This window comes from Zea mays, chromosome 4, assembly GCF_902167145.1.
Source record: "Zea mays cultivar B73 chromosome 4, Zm-B73-REFERENCE-NAM-5.0, whole genome shotgun sequence".
Taxonomy (NCBI): Eukaryota; Viridiplantae; Streptophyta; class Magnoliopsida; order Poales; family Poaceae; genus Zea; species Zea mays.
Window position 1 is genome coordinate 11,634,643 of NC_050099.1, and position 27,989 is coordinate 11,662,631.

The 27,989-nt window shown below is 45.1% G+C and overlaps 1 protein-coding gene across 2 annotated transcripts; it reads left to right on the top strand.

Annotated features, from left to right (window-relative positions):
* The first annotated feature begins 18 nt into the window (after positions 1-18).
* LOC100193271 (uncharacterized) lies at positions 19-27,989 on the top strand. Of its 2 annotated transcripts, XM_008678315.3 has the most exons (12): positions 19-303; positions 6,367-6,471; positions 7,374-7,457; positions 8,423-8,476; positions 8,587-8,732; positions 9,147-9,270; positions 9,375-9,512; positions 25,458-25,529; positions 25,602-25,675; positions 25,775-25,916; positions 26,620-26,698; positions 27,604-27,989. In XM_008678315.3, exons 1-12 carry the CDS (start codon positions 58-60, stop codon positions 27,699-27,701), a joined length of 1,362 nt encoding a protein of 453 aa, XP_008676537.1. In that variant the 5' UTR covers positions 19-57; the 3' UTR covers positions 27,702-27,989. The 2 variants fall into 2 exon arrangements, with proteins under 2 accessions (XP_008676537.1, NP_001131890.1); NM_001138418.1 differs by lacking the exon at positions 6,367-6,471 and having other exon boundaries at positions 48-303; positions 27,604-27,902.

The following is a 27,989-nucleotide window of genomic DNA, read 5'->3' on the forward strand; positions in this document are numbered from 1 at the left end:
TCAGACGCCCAATAAACCCAATCGACGCCTCGTAACCCCTCCCTCTCCTGCGCTCCAATGTCTGACAAGAAGGACGTCGAGGCCGGCACCTCGCCGCCGGCGGCGCCCAGGGTTGCGGCGGCGGCTCCAAAGCCATCCACCTACGTGCCCATGTTCGCTCTGCGTGGCGAGGAATGCGCTAACCTCCTTGCGCTGGTCTCCGCCGTCTCGCGCCCGCTCGAGGACGCCGTCGTGGATTTCCTCGCACGCGTGCCCCCAGAGCGCCGCTTCCGGTTTGGCTCCGCCATTAGCTTCGTCCTCGAGGTGCGTGTCTCTTTGTGATCAGAGACCCTCTCCGCCGCTTTTGTCTAGTTTTATGCGTCGCTCTTGTTGTAGCCGCGTGTCGTTGGATTGTTGGGTTATCAGGTTTTAGGGTGCTCGTGCAAAGCTTATGGGCGTGGTGGATGTTGGAGGTCCGGGGACTGGGTTGATTGAGGGAACAATTAGGGCAATGACAGGGCATGGCTTATTCACTTGGTTTGATTGTTGAAATCGTGGTTTTTGTATGAGTTCTAGCTATAGATGGCCAAACGGGCGGCCCGGCACGGCACTGGCACGGCCAGGCACGGCACGGTTAGGGCGCGACCTGTTTAGCACGATTATTAAGCGTACCGTGCCGGCACGGCACTAGTGCCTGAACCCAGGCCCAGGCACGACACTAAGCCTCCTTAGCTACACCAGAAATCACAAAATACAGTTACAGGTAGGCCCGGTCAGCCCGTAGTGCCAGGGCTGGCCCGAGCACTACACCAGAAATCACAAAATACAGTTACATATGCATTCACAAAACACAGTTAAACATACTAAAATAGCTAATATTGAGCTGTTTAGTGCAATGACTGACTCATTAAAAACCTATCTAGGTAAAAACTCACCCTTGTGAGAAAACCTAGATAGGAAAAAAAGTACAACCCACAACTCATTTAGTGTTCTTACATATCACAGAGTCACAGACATTGTTTACAGTGTACAGTTTAGTTACAGGCACATCAGTTGAAATATGATCAAACTAGCTAAATAAGATCAGTCTTCGACATGTGGTTGTGGATCAGTAGGTGTCTGAGATTGAGATGCATGAGAGGACCCTGGAGTGTCAACTGGAACTTGTTCATCATCAAGATATAGATCAGAGAATGAGTCTTCAAGTTCTTTGTTCTCAACAGTGTGTTGGGTCCTTGCATTCCCTTCCTCCCAGTCCTTGATGCAGGTCAGCATCTCGACCATCTCCGAGGTCAGTCGACGTCGACACTCCTCGATAATCCTGCCAGTGAGACTGAAAGCACTTTCTGATGAAATGGTAGAGACAGGCACAGTTAGTACATCCTTAGCCAACATAGAAAGAGATGGGTAGGTCAGCTTGTGATCCTGCCATCACGTCAACAGATTAAAGTCATCATCATACTTCTGGATGTTAAGGCCCATTAAGGACCATATATTATGTCTGCCTATATATATGCTACAGTACCCACGTGGGTAATTATCTCGCCTAATCAAGGTTAGTTACATGGTACCAGAGGAGGTTAGGGTTTAGTCTAAATCCGGCCCTGATCCATTTTTTTGGGCGCCGTCGCGCCGTCGCTGTGCTGCCAATCGCGGCCAGCCTCCTGTCCGCCATCGTCGTCCTCTTCCTCGATCCGCCGCCAGGAGATCCGGCCAGCTTCCTGTTCGCCGCCAGGGGCGCGCGGCCTTCCCTCTTCATCGATCTGCCGCCAGGGCAGATCTCCCTCATCTCAGCGCCGTCCGCCGCCAGGGGCGGATCTCTCAGTCGCCGCGATCCGCCGCCAGGGGTGTCCGCCACCTGGATCCGCCGCCAGAGCTGTTTGCCATCTGGATCCGCCGCCAGGGCTGTCCGCCGCCTGGATCCGCCGCCAGGGGTGTCCGTCGTCCGCGCTATTCCAAGGGGCAGGGCGCCTTCCACTGCCAGGGGCAGTGCGCCAGGGGCAGGGCTCCCTCTGCTGCCAGGGGCGGATTTCTATCTCTGCCTGTGCCGTTCTACTGCCTGTGACAAGTTCCGCGGATCCTCGTATGCTGTCGTTGCACGCAGGGCTGCAGATCCGCTGCTCCCACCGGAACCGACCGCGGATCTGCGACGTCACTGCTCCCACCAGCCGCTGTGCTCTGGTTTGTTTGGTCTTTGGTCTCAGGTTTCCTATTCTCCTTGATTTTGATTCAATTCAATATGGCGACAAATGCTATTATGGTCAATATCACTCTTGATGGTCAATATCACTCTTGATGGTCAAAATTATCCGGAGTTCTAGCGTCAATTTAGTGAAAATTTAGGTCCCGTTTGGAAGTAAAGTATTTTTATGTTTTTTAGGTAATAATATCCTTCGCTTGGCTTTAATCCGTACCAATTTTTTGTCTATATGGATTGCAGTTGCAGCAGTCCAAACATCCGGCTTTAATCCGAAGTAATGGTTTATAGGAATACTAGAGTATTTATGCCATAAGGTGTTTGGTTGCATTTCTAGCATTTCTAAAAACATGTTTTCAAAACTATGGTATTCTATATACCATGGTATTTATGGAGTATTCGAAACTCCACACCAACCTAAAGTTTTCATGACATGACTATCTTTTGCATATATAGCATGGTTTGCAATGTTGTATTCAAACAATGTTTCTCAAACCATGGTATTCTTGGAGCTGGCCAAAACTATGGTGTTGTCATGACAATTGTAGAATACTGTAAAACCATGTTTTTGAGAAATATTGTTGTCAAACAGACCCTTACTCTTTTCAGTTTCGGCAGTCATATCTGTGATTCTAGCTGCTTTGTTTGAACTAAATCTTTAGTTGAAAAATCAGTGGAAGTTTTGGCTTTGGTTGATCTTAGAATCGTGGCTCATGGTGAGCACACTACTAATGGAAATTAAAAATTAGCTGCAGCCTTCTTATATCTCACTTAGTTGTCTGCTTGGGCTGGATTTGGGAATTATGGTCTGTTGCGTACATAAAGAGTGGTAATATAATTATCTGCTTCGGTTACTGCCTGAGTTTTCTGTTGGAGTATTGTTATGGAGCATAGAAACAGATTGTCTTTGGGTCAATTTACTTTGCAGAAATGAAAAAGTATCAGGTAACTTTCCAAAAAAACGAAGTACCAGCTACCAGGTACTGATGAGGTTGTTTGGTGATTGTAGTTGCTTCGGTTACTGCCTGAGTTTTCTGTTGGAGTACAACAACAGGGGTTTTGTACGAAGGATACAAGAATATGAAGTTAAGGAGGCGCTAAAAAGGATGAAGGTAGGAAAGGCGATGGGCCCTGATGGTATCCCTATCGAGGTATGGAGATGTCTTGGAGACATAGCGATAGTATGGCTGACTAAGCTTTTCAACACCATCTTTCGGGCAAACAGAATGCCCGACGAGTGGCGGCGGAGTACATTAGTACCAATCTTCAAGAACAAAGGAGATGTTCAAAGTTGTACTAATTACCGTGGAATTAAGCTCATGAGCCATACAATGAAGCTATGGGAGAGAGTCATTGAACACCGCCTGCGAAAGATGACGAGCGTGACCCAAAATCAGTTTGGTTTCATGCCCGGGAGATCAACTATGGAGGCCATTTTCTTACTAAGACAACTTATGGAGAGATTCAGAGAACAAAAGAAAGACCTGCATATGGTCTTCATAGACTTGGAGAAGGCTTATGACAAAGTACCTAGGAGTGTAATGTGGTGGGCCTTGGAAAAACACAAAGTAGCAACAAAGTACATTAATCTTATTAAAGATATGTACACTAATGTTGTGACAAGTGTCCGAACAAGTGATGGAGACACCGATGACTTTCCAATTAACATAGGACTACATCAAGGGTCGGCTTTGAGCCCTTATCTTTTCGCTTTGGTGATAGATGAGGTCACAAGGGACATACAAGGAGTTTTACCGTGGTGTATGCTTTTTGCCGATGATGTGGTACTTATTGAGGAGAGTAGGAGTGGTGTTTCTCAAAAGTTGGAATTGTGGAGGCAGACGCTGGAAGCAAAAGGTTTTAGGCTTAGTAGGTCTAAAACAGAGTATATGAAGTGTGATTTCAGTGCCATGGGGTATGAGGATGGCGATGTTAGTCTTGATGGGCAAGTGGTACCCAAGAAAGACACTTTTCGTTACTTAGGATCAATGCTTCAAAAGGAGGGAGACATCGATGAGGATGTCAGTCATAGAATTAAAGCCGGATGGTTGAAGTGGCGACAAGCTGCGGGTGTCTTATGCGACCACCGGGTGCCACGCAAACTAAAAGGCAAATTCTACAGGACAGCAATCCGGCCGGCTATGTTGTATGGAGCAGAATGTTGGCCCACTAAAAGACGACATGTCCAACAACTAAGTGTGGCAGAGATGCGTATGTTGCGCTGGATATGTGGCCACACAAGGAGAGATCGAGTCCGGAATGATGATATACGAGAGAGAGTAGGAGTGGCGCCAATTGAGGAGAAGCTTATGCAACATCGCTTGAGATGGTTTGGACATATCCAACGAAGACCTGAAGAGGCACCAGTGCATATCGGAATAATTAGGCGTCCCGAAAATGTGAAGAGAGGTAGAGGCCGACCAACTTTGACGTGGACAGAGGCTGTGAAGAGAGACCTGAAGGAGTGGAATATTGATAAAGAGCTCGCCGCAGATAGGAAGGGGTGGAAGTGTGCAATTCACGTGCCAGAACCCTGATTGATAGTTTCGCTTTTCCTCCTTAATCGTTTGACCTTTTCTTGTGTCCATTTTAGATCTTGCTGGTCCTTGTGGGTTTTATCTCTTTTATGTGTTTCCCCGTTTCGTTGTTTTCGGTTCTCCTTTGCCTTTGTTTCCCTTTTCTGTTCTTTGGGGGTTGAGCTCTGAGGTTTTCATACGGGGTTTCATCTCTAGCCTACCCCAACGTGCTTGGGACAAAAAGGCTTTGTTGTTGTTGTTGTTGTTGTTGTTGTATTGTTATGGAGCATAGAAACAGATTGTCTTTGGGTCAATTTACTTTGCAGAAATGAAAAAGTATCAGGTAACTTTCCAAAAAAACGAAGTACCAGCTACCAGGTACTGATGAGGTTGTTTGGTGATTGTAGTTTGAATCTTTAACTATTTTAGCTTTTGTGTAGTGCTCTTACCATGATCTTTATCCTAAAGTTACCACTGCAACCATCTGGTATCAACACAGGAAGGGGCAATGCCTCATCATTTCTATGCCTGTGGAGAGGAACCAAACCCTCCAACAACAGCCAATGCACAAGATATCGAGAGTTCTGCCCTGGGAACAAGAAATAAAAATAATCTAGTCAGCTAGGCATGAAAATCTATACACATTATGATATCTTCTTACCTGTTAGTTGTCATAATCAATAGGCTAAGCTGAGATTTTCTATGTTCTTTCAACCATTTCTGCTGCAAAGTATAGCGTTTTGTTCTTTTATCCCACCAAAGGCCATGGGAAGTATACATATTGTTCCATGCGTCTTGTAGTTTCAATATAATAATAAAGGGTAGTGAAATGCAAGTTATCTAACTTCTATAATGCAAGGTTCTGATTTAAGTAGAATAATAATCTCTTCAGGTTTTGTTACCTTTGTTTCATCCATACAATTTTATGAGTTCATGGCAAATGTCAGAAGAGGCCTTGTGCAGTGGTAGAGCTGTCTCACTGAGTCATCAGGTCGCAGTTCGAAGCAGCCTCTCCACATTTGCTTGGGGAAGGCTTGCCTTGATATCCTTTTTCTAAACCTCACTCATGTGGAAGCCTCGAACTCCAGCACTAGGTCTGCCCCTCCATGGCAGATGTTAAATTTATCTCATCTGTTTCATAATTGAATTATTAGTTTTTCTGTTTAGAGAATTGCAAATAAGAAGGCACGGACACAAGTGGCTTCCAGAGCAGATAGGCTCGATTACATTTGTCACATCACCATTCCCAAAGCTTAGCATCATAAAATTATTTGAATTATATATATAATAGTCTACAGCTCAGGCTTAACCTGTGTGTTGATTAAAAAAACTAGTTCGGCACGAGGGAGAAACCTCTCGGATATTTTTGATACAGAGCCTAGACTTTTGCTGGTCTAGTAAAAGGCCTGAAGGTTGTTTTTTCACACGCGAGAATTAGGGTTTACCTACGTTTTTTGCATGTTTGGGTTCTAAAGGAAATGCTGTTCTAAGCAAGCGCTTTACTGGGCCTTTTAACCTGAAGGAACTTTGTGCTCTTTTATCACTGAAATGAATAGAAAATATGCAAGCCAGAAGTTCACAGTCCACTTGATGTTCTATTCTTCCTTGAATTTATTCTCTTAACATAGCAATACTAAATCCAGGCTTTAATTATGTTACTTTTTCTCTAATCAGGACAAAATGATGCTTCAACCTGCTGAGCGTTTAGTTGCATTTGCAATTCTGCATCAAGGTTATTCCTCACAGTCGGCAAATCCATTTCTTCCTCTCTTAATAAATGTAAGCTGTAAAACTTGTCTATTCCTTTTTTATTCAGTTTTAAGTAGTAAATCTGTTGGCATATGCATTAACTAAAGCAACAATGTGGGAAAACAAAAGTCTGTAGACCCACTTTATCTGTCACCCACCTTTTACTTTCCCATGATATTAACCTGAGGCCTAACATCTGGTTTAACCGAGGGATTACTTCATACATGCCGACATATCCATTTTCTCATTTCAATGAAAATTGCCAAAGAGTAACTGCATGCAGTTATTTTTATTTTTAAATAAATTATATTTTGCCAATTGCCATTGGTAATTGAGGTACTGCTTCAGCAAAGCCCAGGTCTAAGCTGTAGTCTCACTTAATCCTATATGCTAAAGTGATATGGCTGCAAGTGAGCGCCATTCAGTTCTGCCATTAGCAAAATAAATTATGCTGAAAGACTTATACTTGATATGTACATTTTTCTTTCTATGTTTTGTTGATTGTTATCAGTTATCATTATTCAAAAGTTTGATGTGTCCACAGCTAGTACATAGTTAGCACTACGTGGATATTGTCCTGCAATTTACTTATCATTGCTTCCTTAGTTCCTTCTTATAGAACCATGTATGAAACTTGTCACCTTGAGCAAGGCGAACCTGTAGCAAAGTGTCTTAAGGTGTGATGTAATGCTATACCAATCTGCATAGAATGTTACCTCAATTCAGTAATTGGCTACATTATGCTTTTGTTTATCATTGTGCTTAACTGTGATTCTTTTTGCCCATAAGAAGACAAGTTACTGTTGCTATTGTTCTTATGCACCACACCAATAGCACAATCCAATGTTTTCAACATCTCTGTGCCTTTTGAAGTACAACAAATCATGTACATGTTTGGGCTTTGGAGTATTTCATGACTTTGTTTCTTGCAGGTTGCATGTGATGAAACTTCTGAGGCAGCAGACCAGGCGTTTCTCCAACTTCTGTTAAGTTCGAGTAATGGGGACAATAGTGAGGTTGTGTATCCAACTACGTATGATGATTATTTTGTAAACAATACATGAACTCAGGCTGCATGAGTGCTGACATATTGCACAGGATAGTGATGATACATGGCTATATACTTTCCTTCCCTAAAATATAAGTGTGTCACACCTTATCGAAAATATAAGGCATGACTTAAGTTGAACTTTGATAATTTGTTCTTGCTATAAGTTGGTACCAATTAAAAATTGCGACCTTATAATTCCAGTGATACCACTTCTGCACCACAAATCTAGTTGAAACCTACAAAGTTTAATTATTGATTTTGTATGCCTGTTATTGGCCGTCGTAGGGCCCCAAGTTTGTTCTTGTATCTATCCCTCTTCTCTAATATATCATCGCGCAGTTCTCCTGCGCTTTCAAGAAAAAAAAGAAATACACACGTACATATAGTGTTGGATGGAGTAGTGTACATGATCTGGAAATAACAAGGAATAAAAGCATTTGTTTGCCATTAGATGGCAATGCCAAGTGCCAACATTCTGTATTGGATGACTTGCAGTTGCAGCTGGCAATTGGTGAGTGGTTCCTGCACTGGGACCTTTTTTTTCCACTACTCTGCTAGCTTATCCTCTAATTCTCTACATTTATTGCCTGTATAAAAAAACCAGATAACATCGGAGTCCAGGGTGGTGAGACTACCTCGAAATATATGTTTGGGATTTAAGTGTTCTAGCATGTGAAGATTAGGGGGTAGGATATTTGGCTTCTATGTTTAGGAGATTGTAGTTGGACATAAGTTATTAAAGTGCAGCATTAGTTTCTTGTCACCTTTCTTATATGCATCAGAAAATTCTAGATCTGCTGAGGCAGTTCTCAGTTTACATGTTTACTAAAAGATATACTTCACAAATTTGTGAAGTAGATCTCAGTTTGTACATTTCCCGAAAAGATATACTTGACATTGGATACTAACTTTGCTTTTCATTAATGTTAGGTTCTGAAGCAGTCTGCTGTTGATTACTTGAATGGATCTGATTATGCATCTCAGGTAAATGATTATACCTTCATATAATTATGGAACTTAGTTGATACACTTGGCAGGCAAACTATATCCAGTATATGTAGGATTAATTGTTAAGATGGTCATCTATTTTGTAGGTTCTTTTGCCAAGAGAACATCTAGAGAAACAATGTTCTTATGATGCTGCACGACCTCTGCCCTTCTCTAGTAATTTCAGAGATGCCACTGTCAGAAGTGTTATTCCTGACCCATATGTTTTTCAAAGCTTCGGTAGTTCATCGGAGTATGTATACACAACTATTTGCTTGCAATGACTGTCTGGGCATCCATACCTTAGGTCCTGGGTTGGACTCTAGCCGAGTTGATTAGGTGGTCTGCTTAGCACTCCTCAGGTTCTGAGTTCGACTCCCGTGGGAGCGAATTTTCAGGTTTGGTTAAAAAAAATCCTCTCGTCTGCCCCACGCCAAAGCACAGGTCTAAGGCCTAGCCCCGGTCGCGGTCGTTCTCACATGGGCTACAGTGCCGCTGTGTATGGGTGGGGCAGCGGTTGGGGGGTTTTCTTGACCTGCGTGAGAAGGTCTTCTTAATATAATGTCGTGGGGGCAGTCTTTCCCCCGCAAGTCGAGTTTTTTTACCTTGGAAATATATTTTACTTCTACAGGTTTGATTATGAGCCAAGTTCTTTTGTTATTCACAGGGTGTCCTCAATAATACCAAATAGAGATGACATGGTTGCTACTTTACTTCAACAAACATCACTTGGACTGCCTCCTCAATGGATACGACCGTCTCCACCAAGACTTGAAATTTTTGAAGGGGAGGTAAGCTTGCAATTTTAGAGTTTTTTTCCTCGAACACGCAGGAGACCTGCACATCATTGCATTAAGAAGAATATGCATTTATCTATCAATGTACTTGTGTACAGTTACAGTGGCTGAACATAGACAACAACCATGAGCTACTATGGGACGGTACCATGTGTGCAGACACTAGCCGAGGTGCTGTGATTCGAGATTTGTTTGAACAAGCTTGTAAAGGTCCCCTTTCAATGGCCCAGCGAGAGGTTCTTTCTGCAACCTGATCCGTAGGATTTTGTGTCATTTAAAGAAATGCGGGTTTGTTAGCGCTTTGATTGTTTTACCATTTGTTTTTTACGCATTCTATGTTACATCCTTGATTTCTTTGAATATTTTCTATAAAATAATAGAACTCATCATCTAAAAGCCCTTCATGCTACTTATTTAGTTGTTCCCTTGTTAATTTGGGAAACGTCCTATATGTGCCCTTCAACTAACCTTGCAATGAGTCCACCCTGAACTCATGTCAATGCAAAATAATTGTTTTCCTCAGCCCACATTACCCCTATTTTGAAGGCTCATGCGGTACTGAGTGCTTTGATATGTTCAAGGATAAGATACAATCAGTATAGGATCACATGCCAGAAATCTACCATATATCTTAATTTTGTTCTCACTGTTTTTTTCCTCTTGCCTGGCCAGACTAGGCTTCCCTAAGAAACATCAGAACTGCTGTCACTTGGCCATGCACTTTACTGGCGTCTTTCCTCCCCTGCTGTACTGTTGTGTGATGCGTGTAATGCCCCTCCCAGATATAGTGTACTTGTTGCTTCCTTGTGAGTAGAGCCCATGCCCGAAATGCAATAGGTGGGTGAGGCTACAATATCTATATGTGGTCTATTACTATCTTGTTCTCTTCAAAGTTAGTTTCGCTGGTTCTAATCCTGAATTCCTCGGTGACAAGCATTTAATATTAAGGTGTTACTTTGTGTTGGCAGTGTAATTGTTGGCCACCGGAAGCATTGAGTATCATGTGTTGCTGAGTGTTAATTGTGATTGTGCATTGTCCAAGGGAAGCACCTTGTGGAATATGTTAGCGTGTGATGACTAAGATGACACGTGATGGTGTGCAAAGGCTTAGTGTCAGCTAGGCAACTTGGGTCCCCAGTGCTTAACGCAACAAAGGACTGGCCAGTGCAAGTAGTCTCAATCTGAGGCGACTTGTGGTGATACGAGGGGCAACTAGAGAAGTCCATGGGACATGAGTTAAGTAGGGAATGCCAATTTTTTATTGCATGCAAGAGGATAGAGCTGTAGGATTAATTGCTTACTTTTCTCTGTAACACACTAGAGAAGATGGTGGGGAGAACGGGAGATTATCCATTCCAACTCAATCAAATTGGCTAGTTTATGGAAACTATAATTTGTTGGATTGATCCTTTTATCTATTGCTTTGTTTATAAATGAGTAACTGAATCACTAATATAAAAAGCATAAAAGGGTGTTTGGTTATTTTAAGTAGATTTTGTGCCATTTAATTTATATGGGTTTTCATGTGTTTATTTCACAATACATTTTTTTTATATTCTAGCTAAGAGACTGTTAGTTCAGGAAATTCAGTTCTATTTGAAATTAGTAATAAAAGTGCATATGCATATCCCATTTAGAAATAAGGGGCCTAGTAAAGATATACGCGTAAAAAGGGGACTAACACAAAGCAACTAGAAGGGAGCTTGATGGACCCTCGAAAGGATGGTCTTCTAGGAAAAGGGCTAAACATTAGTTTTTCTTTTTACTTGCGGTATGAAAAAAAACTCGACCGGTAGGGGAAGGACCGCCTCCACAATATTATATTAAGAAGCTCAATCGGAGCCCCGACCGAGAAAGATCACGAAAGTTGGTCCCCCGTGCAACATGAGGGTCTGTCCCCTATAGGCCGAATCTTTACTCGTGCTTTGAACCCTCCTAGCCTCTACATAAGGATCCGCCCCCATAGGTCATTCCATCTAATGTGCACACAACCAGGGGAACCAACAAGATATCTTTTTTAACCTCAGCCTGGAATTCGTTCTCATAGGGATTCGAACTCAGAACCTAAGGAGTGCTACTCACCACCTAACCAACTCGGCTAGAGGCCCTATAGTCTTTTACTTGCGGTAAGGACTATAAAGAGTAGAACACCATGTTTTTTCCCATTCAATATCATACAATACAACAATTCATTTTTTACAGTGAAATGCGACATGTACACTACTACATACATAGTCTTTCGACCAGCTGGTGAGCAAATGTGGTAATAAAGTTTTGTGGTAGCAGATAGTGATAGGTGTGATATTTGGGTGTAAAATGATCTGCTATGTTAGAAACTTAATCACATTATTAAAACTCAACAACCCTAGGATGTGTTTACGCTTGTTACACTTTATTTTACTTAACTTTTAAAAGTTTATTGTGTTGCAAATGTTGGATTCACATTTTTGGACGGTACTATTATTCTAATGCTCATCTTACGTAGTCCATATTAGAAATAAAGGCTGCTCATGTTTGTTTAATGCTAATATTTAGTATATATGCTATAGCAGAAATGCATAGTTATGCCTCCTATGGATGCATTCCTCGGCAAGGTCTACAACAGCGCAATCGAAAACATGGTAGCGGGCGAACCCAATCATTGGGTTTCAAACACTAAAACTGGAAATACATGTTTCTAGTTTTAATACACTATTTGATTTTCTTAGCATATTTGTTGGGTACATGTCAGTAGAACAATGTGGGATTGGTCCACAGAAGAGATTTATTATATATAGTATTGTGAGAATGTGAATACTCTAAACATCTGTGTTGAGGCTCATGAGTTGGTGGAACAGTCCTATAGATAGAGATGGAAACTAATCTATCCTACTATAACAACCTGGATTCTTATGGATCAGTGCATGAGCAATGTGAATGGTTAGACTGGAGTCCAAAACATGGTTTGTTAAAGCGGTAAAACGATAAAACGTTAGGAACCACCTTTTCAACATTTAAACGTTGAAACGTCTTTTCAGACTTGACATAAAACCACACAATAGAAGATGTTCATACTCATAAGTTAGCATAAAAGGAAACATACCAAGTTCAACCACACAAGTCTATGCAACTATGCCACATGCAAGTTAGAACTTGCATCTAGGATCAGTAACCATCATCCAACTCATCAATATCAAGAGCATTTTTTTTCTCGAAAGCGCAGGGGAACTGCGCCTTAAAATATATTAAGAAGAGGAAAAAGGTCTAAAATAGACCAAGGTTACAACATTAAGCTCCTTACGGAGGCCAGTACCTCACATAAGTGAAAGAGTCCAATGAAGCCAGACTCAAAAAACTACTATTAAAATAGAAACAACAGGATTCAGCCATTTGTCAAGGAAGCTGCCAAAAAAGAGAGACCTTTGGCCCCAACTAATGCCCACAGTCTTCTCTCATCATAAGCCTGCCGAAGGATGGAGGGGAGACTGGGAGTTTGTCCATCAAAAACGCATCTGTTACGGTGGTTCCAGATCATCCAGGCCCCCAAGGAGATCAGTGAATTCAGACCTTTCTTGACCATTCCCTGAACAATTTCAGAAACCATCTCCCACCATTCCAGGAAGGAAGTCTGGCCCGGCTGGGGAGCCAAGATATCCAACCCGAACTTTCTGAGCAGATTATACCAGAAAAGCCTTGCAAACACACATGAGACCAGCAGGTGATTAATAGTTTCAGGTTCCTGATCACACAATGGACAACTGCTAGGATGATTGAGCCCCCTTTTTGCTAATCTGTCAGCAGTCCAGCACCTGTGTTGGGCCACCAGCCAGAGGAAGAAACGGCATTTTGATGGAGCCCAAGTTTTCCAAACCCTCTTGTAGTGTCCAAATGCACATGATCCCAGGAAGAGACCCTTGTAAGCTGCCTTCGCTGAATATTTTCCATCTGGGGCTATGCTAAAGATGTGTCTGTCTTCAATGAGGGGGTGCAGTTCCAAACCAGAGAGACAGTCCCAGAGCTTAAAATAATCTGCCAGAACTCCCACAGTTAGACCACCTCTAATATCATAAATCCATCTGTTGTTTAACAAGGCCTCATGAACCGTTCTACTTTTTGCTATCTTCTTTGGGATTACAGAAAATAGGCTCGGGGCAATGATCGAGATGCTTTTTCCCTGCAACCAGTTATCGGACCAGAAGAGGGTATTATGTCCATTACCTACCCACCGAGATAAGGACTTTACTGAAGAACGCTCTGGCTTTACTTGGAACCTGAATAGGAAGCCCTGTCCAAGGTCTTCTAGAGTCGGTTTTTTGTAGCCACAGCCATCGCATCCGGAGGGCCCATCCAAGTTCCGGTAGACTAGAGATACCCAGTCCACCAAGCTGAAGTGGGCGACACACCTTGCCCCAAGCCACCAAACAATGTCCCCCTTTAGCTTCTTTTCTTCCTCTCCAAAGAAAGCCCTTTCTTATTTTATCTATAGCATCAACTGCCCAGTGGGGTATATCAATTGCCATTGCCAGATACACAGTCATACCTGTGAGCACATGTTGCACTAGTATTCTCCTGCCTGCTCTGGTCATCAAATCAGCTTTCCAATTAGGTAGTTGATCAGCAAATTTATCAACATACGGCTGGAACTGTTGCTTGGACAGCTTGTGCAAGGATAGAGGGAGTCCCAAGTACTTGCAAGGAAAAACTGCGATCTCACACGGTAGCAGACTTTGGACTTCCAAGAGAGTTTCTTCTGAACACTGTATGGGGTAGACATTGGATTTTTGCACATTAGTTTTGAGACCAGAGACACTGCCAAAAAGCTGCAAGATATCAAGAGTGATGGAGATTTCATCCACCGTAGGGTGTAAGAAGAGGGCTACATCATCTGCATAAATGGATACTCTGTGAAGTTGTCTTCTTGCTGGTTGCTGCTAGCTGCTGCAATAAACCTGCCTCTTCTGCCTTTATAAATAAGTGTCCAAGAACATCCATGACCAATATGAACAGCATCGGTGACAGGGGATCCCCTTGTCTAAGCCCTCTTCTATGCTGAATTTGTTGACCAGGAAACCCATTGAGCATGACTTGTGTGGTGGATGAAGCAAGAAGACCACAAACCATGTCCCTCCAGATCTGTCCAAACCCAATCTGCTGCATGACATCAATTAAAAAGGGCCAGGAGACCGAGTCAAAGGCCTTGGTGATGTCAAGTTTGAGGAGCAGCCGAGATAATCTATGTTGATGAAACAGTCTTGTTGTCTGTTGCACTAACATGAAGTTGTCCTGGATGAATCGCCCCTTAATGAATGCACTTTGATTTGGGGAAACCAATTCATTCAGTCTTGGTGCAAGTCGGTTTGCGAGAATTTTCGTAATGAGTTTTGCAATGCTGTGGACCAGGCTAATTGGCCTGAAATCCTTAACTTGCTCAGCCCCATCTCTTTTTGGCACCATAGTGATGTAGGCAGTGTTAAGTTTCCAGAAATTGCTGAAACTTCTGCTCCAAACCGTAGATACCACTGCCATAATATCACTTTTCACAATGTTCCAGCACACTTTGTAGAAAAGACCAGTGAATCCATCCGGTCCCGGGGCCTTGTCAGAGGGTAACCCTTTGATGGTCTCCAGGACCTCCTTTTCTGTAAAAGGGGAGTCCAAGGCAGCCAAGTTGTATCTAGGTAGGCCAAGAGCTGCCAGGTCAATTGTTACATCCCTCTGTCCATCCTGCCCAATAAGATTTTTGTAGAAGAGGTCCACTGCTGCAGCTTTCTCACTCTGCTCAGATAGAATGTGGCCGCCATCAACTAACTTGGCAACAAAATTCCTCTTCTTGCGATGCCTAGCATGAATGTGAAAAAACTTTGTATTTGCATCACCTTCTCCTAACCATGTGATCCTAGATCTCAGCCTTGCCATAGTACGTTTGAAAGAAGACAACAACAGTGAGTGTTTTTTGAGGCAGTTCTTGAACCAATTTTCAGCTGGGGAGAGGGCTCTTTCGTCCTGTGCCATCTCAAACCTGTGAAGCAGTTCTTTTGCCAAGGCTAACTGCAATCTCACATGGCCCACCTGTTTGTCACTCCAGCTTTGAAGAGATCTTGCTGTTACCCTTAGCTTCAAATCCAGGGTTTGGAATGGACACCTGATATTGTGTACCGAATTCCAAGCAGTCTGTACCACCTCCAGGAAACCTTCCATTTTTGGCCAGAAAGCCTCAAAATGAAAGCGTTTCTTCCCAGGTTTGTTCCCTTGAAGACCCAGCAGGAGCGGACAATGGTCAGAATCATGTGATGCCATGCTCTGGAGGAGGACGTTTGGGAAACATTGCTCCCAAGACACAGAGCAGAACACTCTATCCAGTTTAACTAAAACAGGATTTGCTTGCTGGTTGGACCATGTGTACTTTCGCCCATGTAATGGAATTTCCTTAAGAGCAATGTCATTGATTGTTTGTCGAAAACGACCCATCATTGCCCTATTAATATTGGAATTGTTCTTATCCGCAGAGCAGTAGATGAGATTAAAGTCCCCAGCCACCATCCAAGGACCATCACATGCATTTCTGATGTCTCTAAGTTCCTGGAGGAACTGAATTTTTTCCCCCTCACCCTGAGGTCCATACACACAAGTAAGCCACCAGGCCTGCCCCTCTGCCCTACAGAACTGGACCGAAATACTGTGATTATGAAATTTGTTTGTCCTGTGTGACCAATGTGTCTCCTCCAAGCAATCAAAATACCACCACTTGCCCCCACAGATGGGAGGTACACATACTCAGGAAAATCAGCTCCCAACATAGACAAAATGTTTCTCCTAGAGATGTTCTGCATTTTTGTTTCTTGCAAGCACACCACATCAACCTGGGAGGAGTCCACCAATTCTTTTATTGAGTCTTGCCTAACGGAGGCATTCAGCCCCCTCACATTCCAAATTAAAAGTTTTCCAGGATCCATTGATAACAGATAAAAGCCACTACTGAATAAACCAAAAGGCCGGGGACCTAACAAACAAGTCCAGGTGGAGGGGTCCAACCAAAGAGGGCTGCCAAAGCCTCTACCTGGTTATGGGACAACGGTTGCTTGAAAATCTTTGCATACGCGTCTAGTGCTTCCTGGGTAGTACCTTTGTCATCAGATAAGATATGCAATGCTCTCATAGCCTTTTTAGTAGACCTGTTACCCCAATCTTGCATATTAAATTCAACCCCAGCCCCCGCAATGCGTCGGCTGCGCCTAGGAGCAGCCACCTGAGAAGGTTGTGGGGCTGATGAGGTATTCATGGCTTGCTTTGGAGCCGGCAGTATTTCGTCAGCTGCTTTACTGATTTTTCTGAGGAATTCTTCCTTCCCTGATAAAGATTGGTTCAGAAGTCTCGAGGCCGAGTGAAAGGTGTTGTTTGTCTGAATTATGCTGGCCTCTGTCCCCTCATTCTGACTGATTTGGAGAGGATGTGCCTTAGTTCTTCTGCGAAAGTAGACCTTGAGAGCTTTTGTTGCTTCGTTGTGTCGGACTGTTACTGCCATCCTCCCAGCCATTCCCAGCATCTGTAGAGGCAAGCCAGCACTTGGAATTGTTGACTCAGGGAAACCAGAAACTAGTTGGGGCGAGACTATCATGAGGGTGTTCGTCTTCAGCGGCCCAGAGCACAGTTGGGGCGAGACAGGCAATGAAATGCATGTCTCCAGCGGCCCAGCCGGCTCATGAGGCGAGACAGGAACAGGCCCAGATGTCTCTAGCGACCCAACCAGGCAACGGGCCGGATCCGGCCTGAGAATCCTTAACTGCCCATTAATCTCAAGGCGGGAAGTCACCCCGCCAGTTTCGTGTACCGCAGAGTAGCAGGCTTGGGGACTGTTTCTCTTCTCCATCATTACTTGTCCCGCCGCTTCAAAATCTGGTGAAGGTGCGCCATCAATGTGAGGAGACGCCTCTGGATGCGCTTCAGCATGAAGGGGCTCCTCGGTCGTCGGCGGCATTAATTGCATAACACGCAGAGTATCTCCAGAATTCTCCCGCGAGGCGTATGGCGGCGTGGGCGCTTCGATGTCGCGGCCCAAAGGCGGCTGCGGGCCCTGGCGAAGGTGCAGCGACCTCACCTCGGACGTCGGAGACACTTCAGTGCCCAGTGTTAAATGCAGATCCCGCCCAGTATCTCCCGTCACTTCCTTCGAGGCGCAGGACTGCGCAGACGCCTCGTTGCCGCGGCCTAAAGACGACTGTGGGCCCAATCGAAGATGCAACGACCTCCGCTGGACCTGAGAGCCACCTGGAAGTCGAGGATGGGGGTCTTGGGTTCCATTTCCGTCTTCATCACCTGGGGGTTTTCTGCCAGCCACAGATGAAGTGGGGTCCGCTGGTGTGATGCTTGAACCAGCCCGCAGCACGCTAACTTGAATCTTGTATGTGAGGCATCTTTTCTCAAACATCTGCAACCCAGGCTCAATAATGTGAAGAACCGAATCACGTTGGAGTTTCTCCGGGTTAAAGCACCAAACTTTGACAACAAACGAAGATAGATCTTGCTTGAGCAAAGTGTCAGGGTGCACTTCAGCGATCAAACAGGAGTCAATCAGAATACTCTTTGCCGTAGAAAGTGCCCAAGCATGCTCAGGGATCCCTCTGATTTCCAAGTCTACCAGCCCTGACATTATCGAAGATGAGGCGTGTGAGCATCTCGTCCACCGCTTGAATATCAGGCTGAAACGAGGTCCTCTTAGAATCTTGCCGCCATTAAGCACCCTTGAAGCAGTATCTTCGTCAGGTAAAAACAGAAGAAAATCCTCTGGCTTGGTTTGATGAATCTTCATATCCTCAAACTTGACGTTAAAACTGTGAGCAACTTCCTCAAGAACCTCAGGCCCCATCACTAATGGTCTGGTTCCCACTATTGTAACGAAGAGAGCTCTTCTCATATTTGCTTCTTCACGAGCCATATCATCACTGAATTCAAGGGTACAGGAAGAAAAAGCCCCCCAGTTCCTCTCGCCTTGATCACCTGCCCTCTGAACAGGGGTCTGTCTAATCGACGGAGGTACCGCATCATCTGACGAGGCCGATAACGCCTGGCCAGGGGCGACCACAGACCTTGATGATCCTTTTCCATGCTTGGATCGTCTTCTCTTTCGTTTGTAGCGGAGGCTTCTATGTGACTCCCCATCATCAGCCATCCTAGGGGGGTCTTCCTTCATCGCAGCAGCCTCAGGTTTGCTGATCTGGACCCACACCGAGCGACGCCTACAGGGATCAGCCCGCTGCGAAGCCACTGGCGAGTCTTCGCGCTGCTCTGAAAGGCGCTGCGAGCATCCATGTCTTGATCATCACCATCTTTTCCACTATTGCTTGCACCAATTTCATCTTCCACATCAAGATCATCAAGCATATATTCCTCGTACTCATCTTCATTTGCGTCGTGGCGGATCTGTTGGTGCTAGACGGCTGGAGGATGGAGGAGGGGGGCAGAGGAGAGGATGGAGGCCTGCAACGGTGGACGACTGGAGCCGGCGACGCTAGATGAGAGGAGGGAGGTGGGCTACGGATGGCTCTGCATAGGGAGAAGAGGTTGTCTTGACCTAGTATTTTTTTGGGCATTTGAGAGGCTCAATAACGTAAAATGTCTGAAACACACCTAAAACGTCCAAAAACGTTTAAACGATGTGTTTCACGGATGCTCTACACGATTTTGTTAAAACGTTTGGACGTTCTACCCTTTAATCGCGTTTTATCGTTTAAACGATACTTAAACAACGTTTAAGCGACATTTTAATAACCTTGGTCGAAAATGACAAGGTTGTTCAAGTAGATGATTGCCTTTTTTGTTGCCAATGTTGCTAAGAGCGCTATGTTGTCGACATCCCTTGAGAAGGGAGTTGTAGTCCTAAGGTACTAACACAAGCACACACATGCACATAATCAACTTGATCTTCGTGGGTGCCTCACTAACGACTTTAAGGGTGTAGATGGTGTTTATTTGGATATATATGGAGAATAGGAATTGTGTAATAATTGGATGGATGTATTGCATTGAGCAATTGGGCACTTTATATAGAATACAAGACTTGGGAGACGAGGCAACACACATGTATTTATGGCAGTTTACGATACACAATATATGAACTACCAAATATACTCCATCTCTGCATAATCATAGTGGGAGCATCACAAACCGTTAGACTTTAGAAGAGAAGCCAAAGGCTAACATCACCTCATGGAGTAAAAATCAACAAGGAGGTCATGCAGATGATAGCCCTTTATGTGCCGATCTCGAGGTACCGAGCATGAGGGCGCAAAAGCTATGGTCAAAGAAGCCGTGCTAGAGATAGCTGAGGTCGACATAGCTATAGTCAGATCGCCGATGTCAAGACGGTGGTGCATATGAAGCCACATGCGCACAAGAGGTGTTGTTGTGTGACGAAGATGCGTCGGGGCAGCTGTCGTGGAAGGGGGTGATTTTGAGATTGACGCAGTCAGTGCTGTCATGGACATAGAAGAAACGCGACAATGCAACTAAGGCAGATGGGGTGGGAATGAGAGAGTTAGAGCCTGTTTGGTAGGCTGACCCAGGCGCCACACCGCGCCACACTCCAGCCGCCGCGGGTGTGGCGCCCAAATCGGCCGCCGCAGGTGTGACGTGCTGCGGCGCCGCAGTCGCCTATCCAAACATGCCTTTAATGCAATCAAGCCACATTAATTGAGGCATGTTGGGTTTGCTAGACCTAGCAATGTGTTATGGACGAAAGCACACGTCGTTGTTGCCAATACCAAACGTACAAGAAAGAGGGCCCCAACCAGGAGTGGTTGTATTGGTCGAAGAAAAAGCAGTGCAGGAGCGGACGCTTCCAATCCGAAGGTAGTGTGATTGGATGGTTGTATTGCATTGAGCTCTTGGGGCAATTTGTATAGAGTACGCGACTTGGGAGGTAAGGCAACCCATGAATACATATGGCAGTCTACGGTACACAATATCTAAACTATCAAATATACTGCAACAAGATAGCCCACTCAATGACAAGAATGAGTAACATGAGGCAGACCCATTGCCTGGCCAGGCAGTGATCTCAACAATGATGTTGACTCAAACCTTTTTCTTAGAAGTGTGACACCTCATGGTTGTGGACGACAAGCTAGCGTGATCTAGCATTGAATGACGATCGAGTAGATCACTTGGTTTGGCGCAAACAAGACTGGGCCAAGGTGGGAGGTGCAACCGCCTATGACCTAGGTTTGAGAGGGGCCCATTAGCCTATATGTGCACTATGCAGAATAGTAGATGCAACACCTTCAAAAGTTGCTAGTAGAAAAAAGAAATGTGCAGTTGCTTGTCGACCTTAGCATGTGCTCAGCGTTCTTGGCCTTGACTCGATGGTGCCTTAGGCTCCTCGGTGCTCCCTCGTTTGTTCATCACACCATGTGTTAGAGTAACTGTTAGGGCTTTGTTAGGGTTTCCCTGTATACCCCTACCGTAATGGGCTTTGGCCCACTTAACTCTTCTTAATACATACCCAACCCAGGATTATGGTTAGGGTTTCACCCATTCCAACATTGTATCTAGCTAGGTCTCTCTCCTCCCACCCTCCCACAGCCGTTGACCCCTTCCACCTCTGGCCGCCGCCCCCTACACTCCTGGCCGTGGCCCCTCCCCTTCTCCACCACTGGCCCACGACTGCAACAACCGCCGCCGCTGGCTCTCTGCTGCTGCCCGCCACCCTCACCACGGCCAGCGGTCGCTTTTTCCCTCCCGATTTCTCGAGCGCCGCTGCCGCCTCCCCATCCCGTGGCACGGACGCTGTCCTCACAGGTGTGGGCATGAGCGCCGTCCTCATTGGGGCTGTCGCGGACGCCACTCCTATCGACCTTGCCCCCAACGCCGTGGTGGGTGCCACTGCCTTCCCCATCTGGGGCCTGAGCGTGGCCATCGCCACCCGCCTGCCTCCCAGCACCGGCCAACACATCAACAGTGCCGCCGCCCTACCACCTCATGCCGTTGCGACTCTGTGTGCCTTGCTCGCCGACCCCGCAGTGGCTGCCGCTCTCCTCTCCAACCATTAGCCCTTTGTGTGTTGCCTCTTCGACCCTATGTGGGCCCTCACGGCTTCATCCGGCCTTGTCGACCTAACCTCGTCCTTCTCCGACACGCTCCCCTTCGCCACGACCATTGACACACCGTCGCTTGTGTCCGCTCCACCTCCGTCACCAGTTGCAGCTCCATCCTTCGCCCTGGCGGTGGCCCTTGCCACTATCCAGGCTGCCGTGGCCGCCGCTTGGGAGGATGATCACGATGCGACCCTCACTTGGGAACACGAGTGTACCACGACGGATGCCCTCACCTCTGTTGGTTGAGGCTAAGCGTCTTCTCCTTGGCCCCTCCGTTGGCCTCAGCGCCATCTTCCATCGTTGGGCTCGACGACACCACCATCGCTTCTCTTCATGCTCAGGCGGCCAGTGTGCACAACATCCGGTCCCTGGTCTCTGTCATGCTGGATCCGGCGTCCACCCACTACACCCACTGGCGCGATCAGGTGCTCCTAACGCTTCGGCGCTACGCCTCTCCGACCACGTCCTCGTTGACGTTGTCGCACCGCTGCCTTTAACCTGGCACCAGATGGACAACGTTGTCCTCTCGTGGCTCATCGGCACACTCACCGTCGAGCTCTAGGACATCGTCCGCAAGAGGGGGGCACCGCTCGCTAGGCCTGGATGCCCTCGAGGCCTAGTTTCCCAGCAATTGGGAGACCCCCGCTCTGCACCTCTACACATCCTTCCGCATATTCTCCCCAGGGGACCTCTCCATCAGCGAGTACTGCCGTCGGATGAAGGGTATGGCAGACTCCCACCACGACCTCGGCGAACTCGTCTTTGACCATACCCTCGTCCTCAACCTCCTGCAGGGTCTCAGCCGACGCTATGACCACCTGCGAGCCCTCATCAAGCGACAACGTCGTTCCCCTCCTTCCACGACGTCCGCAACGAGCTTCTCTTCGAGGAGCTCACCATGGATGTTGAGCCCCCCGCATCCACCATGACGCTCTACGACACGTCCTATGACAGCACCACGAGCTCGCCCCTTCGTCCTTTGTCGACAGGGGCTCCTGCGCGCCTTCCTACCGCCTCACCCCTAGAGCCCCTCGCCAGGCTCCCGGCTCTGACGACGATCGCCGGCCTCACAAGGGGAGGCCACAGGGGGCGGTGGCTCTACCCATGGTGGCCCCATCGGTCGTGGTGGTGCTCCGGCGTGGCCGTCGTTCTACAACCCCTGGATCGGGACCATCTCTATGTGGCTGGGCTCGACCATGGGTGCCTCTTTGCCGTGTCCTCCTCATCCAGCTCTCCCGACGACGCCACCCTACGACATTCGCCTCACCTTCGGCAATGTCGGGTCCGCCTCTTCTACTGCCTCCGGGGACCCCTACGTCGATACCTTGGTCCTCGCTGGCTGGAGGCTGGGACTAGGGCCTCCCTCGTCGCCTCGTTCGACACCATGGCGCTGACTCCGCCCCCACCGACTGGGTGGCCGACTCCGGCGCTTCCTACCACACCACTCCTACTGCGGGCACGTTATCTCGGTCCCACCTTCACATCCCTCTCATCCTTCCTCTATCGTTGTGGGAACCAGTTCCACGGTTCCACCCTCCCGATCACCTTATTAGGTGACTTGGTTCTTCCGGGAACGTTCTACCTCAACGCCATTCTCGTTGCCCCTCACATCATTCAAAACCTTCTTTCTATTTGTCGGTTCACCACCGACAACTCCTGTTCCATTGAGTTTGATCCGTTTGGTTAATCTGTGAAGGATCTGGCTACCAGGATCTTTCTCGCCCGATGTGACATCTCAGGGTCGCTCTACATGCTTCGGCCATCCACTTTCTCCACCGGCTGTGCCCCCTCGGCTCCAGCGGCCCGCAGCTCCAGCTGCGCCCCTCTGCTCCAGCGCGCGGCTGTTGCAGAGGCCTCTTCTCGAGCTGATCCTCTCCGGTGTGCGGCACCCGCCTCTGCTCTAGGCCTCCATCGGAGTCCACCCTCCATCGCGCGACCATCCTCCACTGATCCACTCCACCTCCTCCATCAGACTTCTTTAGAGTGAATCAGTTCAGACTTCAGAGAACTTCAGAGTTCAGACTTCTTCTGAGTTCACAGTTCAGACTTTCAGAGTCCGTTGTTCTGCTACAACTATAGTATATTGCTGTACTGTTGTCTTGCTACAGCTATAGTGTACCGCTGTATTGCAGTCCTGCTACAACTATATATATTGATATATCAATATATATACATATGGTCTTGTTATAGGTGGACGACATTAGGACGACTAGGAGTCGACTGGGCTCGACTAATCGAGAAAATCGACGACTAATCGCGATTAGTGAACTTATCGGTGCTCAGGCGACTAGAGTCGACTAGCTTCGTTATTAAGGTATCCTAGATATATATATGGAAACTAATCTTAGCTACCATGACAACCTGTATCCTTGCCTTATACTCAAACAAGTATTCCTATTTTACTGGCATGGCCCCAAAGGAAGATCTAATAAAGCTTACCAAATTCCTTATACTACATCCGGATGTTAATACTTGACGCTCTGGCTAGTAGCAGACCTAGGATTTTGTAGTTGGGTATTCCCACTAGAAGCTTTTATTTCACATGTAACTACCAAGCTGGCTGTAGTAGAGGGCAAGCACATGTAGGCATTGGGTTCTAGGCCTTCACTTCTAATTAGGGTTGGGTAACTAGCCAACTAAACTTTTTTTTAGCTTTCTTTGAAATTGATATATTATCATTTATTAGTCTCTTGTGTTGTTTGATACCCGATTTCAACCGAGCTTACTGAGCCAAGCCAAAAGTTGAAGTCATTCAAGATCACCTAATTTTGGTTTTAAAGAAAAATGGGTTCAATCACAACATTTTTGAAACGAGCCACCAAGCTGGCCCTACTAGTTCTAATGAGCTCATTTATAATTTTATATAGCTCATTAATTTGCTAGATTAAGAAAATTAATTTTTACATGACTTAAGTTATACATATGTATCATAAATGCTATATACCTACTCTAGTGATGAAAATGTTGGATATTCCTAAGAATAACTGAGACAAAGCTGGGTCCACTCCTGGCTCTAGCAATCATAGTTGTTAAGGCGTCGCTTAAGCGGTAAGGCGAGGTTTAGGGGCAAGGCGTCCGCCATTATGGCCCTTTATTTTCCCTCTACTTTAATATATGGGTGCGCAGTCCTCCTGCGCTCTTTCGAAAAAAAAAAAAAAAAAAGGCGTCCGCCTCGCCTTGTGGCCGTGACTAAGGCGTCCGCCTTAGACAATAAGGCGTTGCCTTAGCACCTTGAGTGTCGCCTTAGCGACGCTTTGCGGACGCCTTGGATGGCTGTCCTCCCTCAGTGTGCTCTCTTCCCTCTCTGCTCTCCCCCAGTGCGCTATCTTCCCTTCCCTCTCTGCTCTCTCTGTTATCTCCCCTCTCTGCTTTCTCTGTTCTCTCCCTCTCTGCTCTTTCTCTGTTTCAATTAACTCAGTTTCAGTTAAATGCTAGTGTTCTTAGTTAGTTAACTCAGTTTTAATTGATTTATGTTGAACTTGTACTCCTATTTGCTACTATAATATTATTATCCCTAACTATTTGAGACTATATTCCTATATATTCAATTTTTATTGCCTATTTTTGTATATTACTAAGGCGTCACCCCGCCTTACGCCTTATCACTTAAAAGGTAAAAAGGGGGTCGGTCGCCTTACCTCGCCTTGCCGCTTTAACAACTATGCTAGCAATACCTAAGCCTGTTGGTGGCTGGATATGCCAGCACTCTAACAACCCAACATATAGACATATTATTACTATTTAGTGATGCCAAACCATTCTTGGAATATCTCAATGAATTTGGAAATGATCGGTTTCATAGAATCAATTGGAGTAGATGATACATCAACCAACGACTTTTGCAATCCTACTACACGAGTGTAAACAAAATAGCAAGTTTTTGTTACTTATCTACAAAAAAGAAAATCTTCATGCGTGGATCTCAACCAAGTGCACAAAAGATAAGAAATCAATTCAAACTGCAACACCACATAGTTGCCAAACGCTCAAAACCGCAAAAAGAACCCTATGCCCATTGAAGTCTGGATGGATGAAGGCACACAAAGAAAATTCCAATGTAATTTTGAAATTTTGATCATATTACATGTCAAATGAATTTGTTACTTCTTGCAGAAAATTATCGAATATCTGAGGAAGGATGGGAAGCTACTTAATCATTGTGGAATGACACCACAGAAGCTCCCTGTATGTGCAAGATGTTGAATAGGTTGCTTGCTTTGCTATTGGTTTGACTGTCTGACCATTTTATGTCTTTAGGACCTTGTTGAACATAATCCACTTATAGCTGTCGATGTTCTTTCAAAGCTAATCAACTCTCCGGACGTGGATGCGTACACATACTAGCCTTTTCATCTGTTTTATCTTTATCCTTGTAATTATTGTGCTTTTTTCTGCATGCCAGATTTCACACTTGCCTTATTGTTCAACAGATACTTTGATGCTATTGTCCATATGGATATGAGCTTGCATTCAATGGAAGTAGTAAACAGGCTCACTACTGCAGTAGTTTTACCACCAGGATTTGTTCACGACTATATCTCAAACTGCATTCGATCATGTGAAGACATTAAGGTTTGGTTCTTAACCATGCTTTCCATCTTTTTTGGTAGATCAACATCTTTCGGTAGTCATGGTAACATGATTCCAGCATCAGTTCTGGGTTGCTAAAATGTTTTCTGTTGGGTTTGAGCACGAATTGTGTTCAATCAAATTCTGATTATCCCAGGAACATGACGTTCATTTATATATAAATCAAAAGTATTGCATAATATATGGACCTAAGGCCATCACCAGGAGATTCTCTATCCCATCCCTTATCTCATTCTCTATTTCAAACTTCACTCTTCAAACAGTGTAATCTACAGTTTCGCGCCCCCTATTTTACCATATCCACTGAAGATAGCTTAACATCCATTCTTCAATACAAAATGCAACCATCTCCAGGTGGAATCATGGCATCAATTTTTGCTTCAGGGGCCAAATCCACATGAAACTTTTTTGGGATGTATAATTCTGAGTTACTGATGCTCACTATAATATTTGAACTTCAAGTTTAAATGTCTATTGAGTACAGCCATCTATTTACTCCTGATGTACGATGATGGAGTATTTCTATTTCCTATTTCCTGCTTGCTTCCTATACATGCTAAAATGAGGGCCCACTTTTGTTTCTGTTGAATATTTGAATGAAAACTGAATATTTAAGTGTGTAAAATGATACACATGGCACTTTGTTTAAGTGTTGATAAACCTTCTTAACTAACATTGTTTGCAGGACAAGTATATGCAAAATAGACTAGTGAGACTAGTATGTGTCTTTCTACAGAGCCTCATTCGGAACAAGATAATAGATGGTGAGTGTATCAATGTGCAATTCTCATACTGCACTGTTAGTGCAGTTTCTCTATTATTATGCCACGAACATGTCCAAATCATTAGAGATGTCTGTAGTTGTACAATATTAGAACTTGCGTTTCTTTGTAAGCTACTCAGTTTTATACTTTTATTATCGATCTAATCTAAAGTAGTATAATTAACACTTCACAAATCATCATACTTTATCTGCTAGGAAAAATAACAAGCTTTCATGCACATCCGTTGAGTTTTTACTTTGATGGTCCTTCCTCATTATGTATCTGTTGTAAACTCGATGGTTGCTGAAAATTTGTGTTCCAGTTCAACATGATTAATTGTTCATTTATCTGTTTATGTGGCATAGTCATTAGTAGGGAGGTGCCTCGTTGTAGTTGTCACTTACCCGAGGTTTTGAAAGTTTTGGCTCTTCCATAGGAAGGTTTCAAATGGAATATAAACTGGTGTACTTATTGTATGTGAAAAAAACTGTGTGAATTGCATGACACCGAAATAAGTTCCCTTCTGCAACCCAGTTGGAAGAATCATAGAAGCATGGTTAGGAATCCCTCACCCCAAAACCGACTGAAATTTTAAGTGATTATTTTTTTCTGTCACCTTTTGATGTTTGGGTGTAGCAAAATCTGTTCACAAAAAAGATGGAAAAAACAGTCTTTTGGGCTCTGAGCTTGGGACTTCAGATTATCTGAACTTGCTTTGAGGGAGAAATATTGGTTTCTTTCACTGTTCATAGAATAATTCTATTTCACACATATTGATTTTTTTTCTTCATTTGAGGGTCTGTTGATTTAGAGTTTGAATTGTGGTCATCAATGTTATTACTTATTCTGTTATTGACTAAGACTGAAATTCCAGTGTGAAGGATGACATTTTTGGTTGTGTGCAGTGCAAGATCTCTTCATCGAGGTGCAAGCATTTTGCATCGCCTTCTCGCGAATAAGGGAGGCAGTGGGGTTGTTCAGGCTCCTGAAATCTGTAGAATGAAGAGCGCTCTGCGATCTGTTGGCTGCTGGATTCTATAAATAGAAACTTCCATTGTGTACATTCATGGCTCTGCTTTTGTTTTTCCAGCGTCCAAGAGTTGAAAAGATGTGGTGGCCTTGGTCCAGGGTTGGGTGTAAATGGTATGGATATTTTCCGATGATATTCGATATCAAATCCAATTAGGCCTAGTTTGTTTTCGCCTGAACAGCCCGTTCTGGGCCTCTTTCTGGGTGGAACCAATCAGCCTGGTTTGGTTTAGTCTGATATAGTTTGCTGGAGCTGTTCGTT